This window comes from Carya illinoinensis, chromosome 12 (genome assembly GCF_018687715.1).
Source record: "Carya illinoinensis cultivar Pawnee chromosome 12, C.illinoinensisPawnee_v1, whole genome shotgun sequence".
NCBI lineage: Eukaryota > Viridiplantae > Streptophyta > Magnoliopsida > Fagales > Juglandaceae > Carya > Carya illinoinensis.
In genome coordinates this window covers 22,511,260-22,519,871 of record NC_056763.1, presented here as the reverse complement: position 1 = coordinate 22,519,871, position 8,612 = coordinate 22,511,260, and the positions used below count along the sequence as shown (strand labels likewise).

General features: G+C 36.6%; 1 protein-coding gene across 2 annotated transcripts; it reads left to right on the top strand.

The window, feature by feature from the left end:
- Positions 1-1,443: 1,443 nt before the first annotated feature.
- LOC122289414 (probable apyrase 7) lies at positions 1,444-7,811 on the top strand. Of its 2 annotated transcripts, XR_006236149.1 has the most exons (4): positions 1,444-3,905; positions 6,251-6,580; positions 6,838-7,259; positions 7,360-7,811. XR_006236149.1 is itself a non-coding variant. In XM_043096383.1 (3 exons), the coding sequence occupies exons 1-2, from the start codon at positions 1,883-1,885 to the stop codon at positions 6,556-6,558; spliced, it is 2,331 nt and encodes a 776-aa protein (XP_042952317.1). In that variant the 5' UTR covers positions 1,445-1,882; the 3' UTR covers positions 6,559-6,580; positions 7,360-7,811. The 2 variants fall into 2 exon arrangements, 1 of the variants encoding a protein (XP_042952317.1); XM_043096383.1 differs by lacking the exon at positions 6,838-7,259 and having other exon boundaries at positions 1,445-3,905.
- Positions 7,812-8,612: the final 801 nt, after the last annotated feature.

Below are 8,612 nucleotides of genomic sequence, written 5' to 3'. Positions count from 1 at the left end.
ATTAACATGACGTGATTTGATTTACATAATTTAAATCTGTAAATTTCTTTTTCAGATAAAATTACGACATATGAGCAATATGCCGTGTGTGTCATCCACACCAGCTTATGAACTATTAGACTTATTCAATGAATCATTTAACCATAGCTATATTTTTTGTCAATAACAACCACCATTGAGATCTTAATGATCATTTTCGGTAGTTGAAACTTGAAAAATATAATATATTGGTTTGATGGTATATGATGCTGTATTTGAAGATGATGATAATAAAACAAAAACAGAGAAATAAGACAAAAGGGGGAAAAACTCTTCTTATGAGACAGAGAGTGATAAAACTAAAAACTTTCGGGGCCTATTTGCACAAATAAAAGAGGTAAATGAATATGACAAGAAAATTTGAGGACCTATTGTAATAAAAGAAATGTTATACTCACAATAAAAAATTCATAAAAATAAATTTTTAAATGAGTTTCGTTGTATATAATCATTTTTATATATCGTTTATATATTTTATTAATATAATTGGTTGAAATAAATATTTTATATTAAAAAATAAAATAATTAATCACATTAATATAATGTATAAAAAATATATAAAATTGATTACATATTAAATTTTTATTTGTAAATTTATAATGCTTTCAATTATAAAATTATTTTATATAATATATTTATGAATGTTGCAGTTATATTAAGGTTGAGTTTGGATATTAAGTTGAGTAGAATTGAGTTGAAATGAAAGTTAAAATTTAAATAAAATATTTTTAAAATATTATTTTTATTATTTTAAAATTTAAAAAAGTTGAATTATTTATTATATTTTATATTAAAATTTTAAAAAAATTATAATAATTAGATAAAATGAATTGAAATGAGTTGATGATAGTTAAAAGATGTAAACAGAACGACGCTAAATAAACTCTCTCTTAGAGCACTCACAATGGGTTTTGTAAAACCCATTTTTATGTAAAATATAAAGAAAAATAGTCTAAAACATGCATCCAATGGATGCTTTATTTTTTTTCTATTTTACATTTGTGTACAGTGTTGCCTCTAGATGTAGAAGCAACTGTACACAAATATAAACATATTTTAATTATTTTCTATCTTTTCTAGTACTTTTTCATTAAAATTGATTTCTTTTATTATATTTTTTCTCTTATAAAATATTAAAAAGTATAATATTAAAATGATATGAAGAAAAAATAGATAAATTGATGTATGATGTATTATAAAAATCAGTATGTAAAATAAAAAAAATAAAATTTAATGATGTATTTTAAAGGATAGGATAACAAATCTATTGGGAGTGCTATTACAAGACAGAAAAAACTAAAAGCTTGAGGATCCTCTTTGCAAGAAACAAAAGTAAATGACAGCGGACAAGGACAGTTGAGGACGTATCTGCAAAAATAGAATATGGATCATGGACTTAAAAAAATTAAATTCAATTAAAGAAGAAAAATTAGAAACAAATAGAAAGGGGCTTTTTCTTGGATCTGAATCTGCATAGGAGGAGAAAAATCGAAGGTGATCGGCACCACGCTTGCAGGTAAGCCTAACCCGATTTCCTCCTTCTTTCTTTTCTGTTTCCTTGAATCTGGGGAATCTTTTCCAGCCGTGGAAATTGCTTGGGGACTTATGGTTCTTCATCCAAGTGAAAAGGTTTCGGTTTGATCTGGACGAAGGTGTCCGAATTTGTTAGAACACATTTCGGCTCTGTTTTTAGCTGGCATTTGATCAGAATTCTTTGAAATCCTTGGTGAATTTGTGTTGCAACCACTGCTGCGTCACAACCGTAAATATAATTATGCGAAAGAAGTTTTTTGTTTGTGCAAATTCACCAATTTTCTAGGTATTGGTGAGAATAAAAGAAGAAATGGTGTTTGGTAGAATTGCGGACGCTATTTCCGCTGCATCAAGCCGTTTGTCGGCCCCACAGTCTTCTTCTTCTTCTTCGTTGTCTTCCTTCTCTTCTACTGCTCCCTATGCGTCGGTCGGAATACCGCCTCAGGCGCCCTCTTCTAATGTATTTGGGTTCGGCAACAATACTTACCACAAGAACAATATTAGAATGTCTTCGTCTCTCCAGGATTTCTCTGCTTATAGTCCGCTTGATCGTGAAGAAGTTAATCTCGCCGCCCATTTAAAGCATCCGCATCCTTTGCAGAGAGATAATGTCGGCTCTAGTTTCTCCAAAGAGAAGGGGTTGCCGGGAGGAACCCAGTCTAAGCGCAACAAGTGGTTGCGACTTCTCATGCTTATCCTCTGCCTCTTGTTGTTGGGTCTTCTAATTTATATGATTTGTGTGTATGCTTATTCTTACTGGTCTCAAGGAGCATCCAAATTCTACGTTGTGCTCGATTGTGGAAGTACCGGAACTAGAGTTTATGTTTATCAAGCAACTGTTGTTCGCAACAATGCCGGCACTCTTCCTTTTGTCTTGAGATCATTAAATGAAGGTCTTCACAAGAAGCCTAGTTCGCAGATCGGGCGTGCTTATGATCGAATGGAGACCGAGCCTGGGTTTCATAAGTTGGTGAACAATCTATCTGGCTTGAGAACTGCGATTAGACCACTTGTTCGGTGGGCAGAGAAGCAAATCCCCAAGCATGCACATAAGACCACCTCTCTCTTCGTTTATGCTACGGCTGGGGTTCGCAGGCTGCCGGCAGCTGACTCAAATTGGCTTTTAGAAAATGTATGGTCCATACTCAAAACCTCATCTTTTCTGTGCCAAAGAGACTGGGTTAAAATTATCAGTGGCCCAGAGGAAGCTTATTATGGATGGATAGCCCTTAACCATCGCACAGGTATGTTAGGGGCCCGACCAAGAGAGCGGACGTTTGGTGCTCTTGACTTGGGTGGCTCGTCCTTGCAGGTTACATTTGAAAGCAAGGAAAACGTACATAATAAGACTAGCTTAAAACTTAGAATAGGAGCTGTTAACCATCATCTCACCGCCTATTCTCTCTCGGGCTATGGTTTAAATGATGCCTTTGACAAGTCCGTGGTCCAACTTTTTAAGAGGGTTCCAGAAATCACCAAGGGAGATGCAATCAATGGAAAAATAGAACTAAAGCATCCTTGCTTGCATTCTGGGTACAAGGAGCAATATAACTGTTCTCAATGTGTTTTGGATTACCAGGAAGGTCGGAGCCCCGTGATTGTAGGAAAACATTTGGGTAAAGGTCAAAAGTCGGGCATTGCTGCACAGCTGGTTGGTGCTCCGAATTGGGAGGAATGCAGTGCGCTGGCAAAGGTTGCTGTTAATTTGTCTGAATGGTCAAATAAAAACGTGGGACTTGACTGTGATGTGCAGCCTTGTGCTCTTCCTGATGGTTTTCCTCGCCCCATTGGCCCGTTCTATGGAATGTCTGGATTTTTTGTGGTGTATCGGTTTTTTAATTTGTCTTCAGAAGCCACATTAGATGATGTATTGGAAAAGGGTCGCCAATTTTGTGAAAAAACTTGGGACGTTGCAAGAAAGAGCGTTGCACCTCAGCCCTTTATTGAACAGTACTGCTTTAGGGCACCATATATTGTGTCACTGTTGAGAGAGGGCTTGCATATCACAGATAGCCAAATCATTATTGGTTCTGGAAGTATTACTTGGACTCTTGGAGTTGCCTTGTCAGAAGCTGGGAAAGTATTTTCATCTAGGATGTGGCTTAACGGTTATGAAATACTCCAGATGAAGATAAACCCTACAGTCCTTATTTCCATTTTGTTTATTTCTTTGGTTCTCCTAGTTTGTGCGTTATCATTTATTGGCAATGGTATGCCAAGATTTTTCCGGAGGTCATATCTCCCTCTTTTCAGGCATAATAGTGCACAGAACACATCTGTTCTTAATATCCCATCTCCTTTCAGATTGCAGCGTTGGAGTCCTATCAGTTCTGGTAAGTCCCACAAGATTTCTGGTTTGTTATGGTTCTTATACGTTTTAAAATTAACATCTGCCTGATATTCTGAAGTATATGATTTTTTTCCTTTTAAGTATCACTTGTTATTGCTTTGTTTTTCATGGAAGAGAGAAACTATGTATTACTTCTTCACCTCTTGTTAATCTTCTTCTAAAAGAATCTTCAAACGTGAATTGCATGAGATAATTAACTTGATGCATGATGACAACTTAAAAAGGATTTAGCATTTCCAAATTATTTTAATCCTTGTGCATATCTTAAGACTTGTGATGCAATTTTTTTTTGGGGACATGGATATAAACCAGAATAAAAGTTAACCTATTGTACGTCTTACCTTATCTCTAGGATACGCAGATCATATCTGGCTTTTGAGACAAGTCCAAATAAATGTTGTGGTTAAGATATTAATCTGAAGCCAATTTGATAAGCATCAAACAGTTACAATCTAAGCTTTTTCATGCTCTAGGATCTTTCATTCTTAAAGTTAGTCTCTTGCTCTATATAGATGATGTTTTCATCCCTCATCCAGTTACCAAGTGCTTTTTTGGTTGGGGGTGGGGGCTATATATATATATTTTTATTGGTAATCAAGTAGTTTTATTCATAATAATAGGCAAATCCCAAGTACACAGGGAGTATACTTGAGAAATACCAACTAGAGTTTACAACTGAAAGAAGAAAGTCATGGACATAATTTAGTCCATTACAAACAATGGCCCCCACCCAAGAGAACAACATTTTAAAGAAAAAAAACTTTCAGCTCCCCTATTGTTCTCTCATGGTCTCTGAAACTTCTATCATTTTGCTCTTGCTAGATACACCAACACATATATATGAGAACCATTTTTCATATTGTTGCAACTTGTGAATCTCCTCGGAGGCCTCTCCAGATTGTTAGAAAATCCATCAATCTACGGGGCATGACCCATGATACTCCAAGACCTGTAAAAAAATCAGCCCACATGGTCCTAGCCACCTCACAATGTAGAAACAGATGGTCAACTGATTCCCCATATTTCTTACACATACAACACCAATCCACTACCATTAACCGACGTCTCCTTAGGTTATCTGTGGTGAGAATTTTTCTCAATGCTGCTGTCCACACAAAGAGCGCTGCTTTTGAAGGAACTTTTGTCTACCAGATACTCTTCCATGGGAAAGTGGGCATGCTTGGCCTCGATAAAACTTTGTGAAATGATCTAACCGTGAAGTTGCCTTTCTTTGAGGGGGCTATTATCCCTCCAAATCTTGCTGTCAGTCCGTTTGTCATAGAATAATTTGTTTTAGGTGAAGTTATAACGTTAATTGTCCTCATTTGGAGAGAAAGCGGTGAAAAAGCACATTCTCTATTTCTAATTTTCAGGACTTCATAGCTCTTTTTTCCCTTTGGTTTGTTGAGTGGATACTCTTTGTGTAACAGGATAGTATCCCTTTCCATCATTAACAGACTTTATCCCACACGTAAAAGAATAAAAAATGATTTTTGAAGGACTTAAAGTTGATAGTGTAGTGAAATAGTAATTCTATTGGTCAACCATCTGTGCGTGCAGATACCTTAAAGGGTGAAGTCCACCTGGAGCACGAAATATTAATTTTAAACTAAACTTGGCAATGGGTATTTTATAAAAAAAAATAAAATGTTTAATGAAAACTGTGCTTGCCATGATTATGTGACTTTTTAAGTTTTTTTTTGGAAACTTACCCAAAAAAAGAAAGATCTTTACTGGACGAACTTAGATGTTTCTTTTTTTTGTCCACTAAAGATCTTTCTTTTTTCACACCTTACCTTATTTCTTTTGGCTTGGGCCACCGTATTCAATGAAACTAGTGTTCATATTTTATTTTTTTTACTTTTTCTTGTTCCTGACTTGAAACTAGGTTTGCGCATTTGTATACTTCCTGTGTAATTGGGCTATGCCTATTTACTTGTGTCAATAACTTTTTATTTTTTTTACTTATAAAAGAATGATAAATTATTTAGAAGCTTGAGAAATCGAGGGATCTTTGAGACGAAGCTTCTATTGTAATTTTACCTTTGGCACTGATTAGTTGCGGGAGGGGATGGAATGGAAATTTACAGTTAGGCTGACCGTAGTTGATAGGATTGAAGTCTTTCCTACTCTTTTCCTTTAGCATTCAGTTTTTCACTTCCATAACTTTTTCCACTGCCCATAGAATGCCTAACCCTGGATGACTTTTTCTGCAAATAGTATTAAAGCATACATTTGTATGGGTCTCATTTGTTCTTATTTGTTAGATTGTGTTGTTCTTGTAGGTTCTATTACTTATTTAATACACTTTGGTGTGAGCTATTTCAGGGGATGGAAGAGTGAAGATGCCACTGAGTCCAACTGCCCAAGAAAGACCATTTGGTTTTGGACATGGCCTCAACAGCAGCAGCAGCAGCAGCAGCATCCAGCTCATGGAGTCTTCCTTATACTCATCGACTAGCAGTGTTTCACATAGTTACTCCTCAAATAGTTTGGGGCAGATGCAATTTGATGGCAGTAGCATGGCTCCCTTCTGGTCCCCCCACAGAGGCCAGATGCGTCTTCAAAGTCGGAGATCACAATCACGAGAAGACCTTAATTCTTCACTAGCTGAGGCGCACATGGTGAAGGTCTAGGGCATACTTTACCCTTAATCTGGTATGATCACTTAACTTCTCCAAATGATATTTTATTTCTAAGGAAAAGGGTATCAGAATCTCCTTAAATCCTTGCTTTACCTATTCTATTTTAGCCATTCTTTCTGTACCATGTAGAACCACTTCAGCTGAGAAAATAGTTCAACACAATTTGATTTGTGATTTTTTTTGTTATTTGCATGTTTTTCCCAACACCTAAATGAAATGATGACTTCTTGACCTTCCCCTTGTTGCTAAACCTGAATCTCTTACTTACAGGGAAAAAATCTGTCAATTGAGCTGTTTATCAGAAAGTAAAAGTCAAAATAAAGTCTCCGTTTTTCTAGTAAGTAAAAGTCAAAATAAAATCTCAATGCTGGTGTCGGTAAATGATGACATTTCTGCCTCCTCAGACAACTTATTTAGTTTTGGGAGCCCTCTCATAAAATTTTAACTGCAGAAATAAAAAGGAAACAAATTATTTATTTATTTTTATTTTTTTAATGACGGGGAACCACCCCACAGTAGAGCCCTTAGGACTCACCTATGGAACCTAAATCCCCGGGGAGACTAGCACAGCAATCCACCGCCAGGCGCCATGGGCTCCCACTTAAAGCACATGTTTGATCCTAGGGAGAATCGAACCTGTGACATGGGGCACTTGCACGCAAGTTCGCCCTTACCACTTGGGCTACTCACGGGTGGGTTAAAAAGAAAACAAATAAACGAATCTATTTTGTGTTACTTCGTCATGATCCTTTATGTTTTTTTTTCCTTTTTCTATTTTTTGCATGTTACCAGCATGTATCGGTTTTTGTCAAGGATGATTGTGGGGCTAAGGTTTGGATGGGCTGGCCTGGCTACTGGTTCCAACTGATTCTGCAGGGCAGTGATTTTATCACATTTTAACAGGATTCTTTCGCAAATTACCCAGTCTAAACAAGCTTGCCTTGAGGTTCCAATTAAGGTTTTATCACCCTTCTTCAATGGTTATCTTATCACTCCATGGTCTGCCACTCCTATCAGTCAAGATCTGAAGCCTATCCACAATTTTCAAGCATGAACTGTTCCTCAGGGCAAGCCATTGACAACTATTAGAGTAGACTAGAGTTAGCTGTTACTTATTACTCCCTCCCTCCTTTGTTTAGCTTTTGTTAAGACGAATTGATTGATTGAAGAGATAAATACTGGGAAGAGGATATACACAAATCACCTTTTATACATGAAATATATATGTTCGTTCATTCTCATTACATTGCAGGTTCCCCTGCTTTTTGAAGAAGTTTTAAGTGTAACATTTTAGATACAAACCAAATATGGTTCAGCCGTGAATCATCGCACTTCCTTTTCATCACCATGTCCTGTATGGAAATAACAAGAAAGGTGGTATGAAGTCGAAGTCATTGGCTCATATTTTCGCACTCTCCTGTCAAATGGAGGGAGAAACAGCAGCACAACCCCTTGTGTTATGCAAGTTTTTATGTCTTTCCAATCATGCCTGTACGTTTGTGATGAAACTTATGATTCTTTACTCTACTAGATTGTTCCAACTATCGATGGGTAAAACCTTTCTTAAAAGTTCCACCTATCAAGCATTTGGCTTAAGATTGGAACAGGATTGGTGTTGTGTTGAAGGAAAACTTCCTTTGCTAGGGGACAATAAGATATGGCTTGGGGACAGCGTGTGTCTCAGATATCTTTGGTTTCGGGGTTTGCTGAGATATATTGGGTTTTGGAGTTTGCTAGAGCAGATTCAAGTATTCGACTGCACATGTGCCAAAGCTCTACTTGCCCTTGACGGGCACCATACAAAGGAAGCAATCCCGATCAAAGGTGATATATTTTCTTTCTATTAAAGAACTAAATAGGAAACCAACTGTAAAGCGTACAGTACTAACAGTACAGTAACTTGGTAACAAGATGGCAATTAATTCTTGGAGACTTTGGAAGTCACCCCTTAATATGAAAACGATCTGATAAGCATTCTGCATAGAACTTGAATATGAACTCTGCTGTGTAAATGTTCAAGCCAACGATCAGTTATTCAAGAGAGG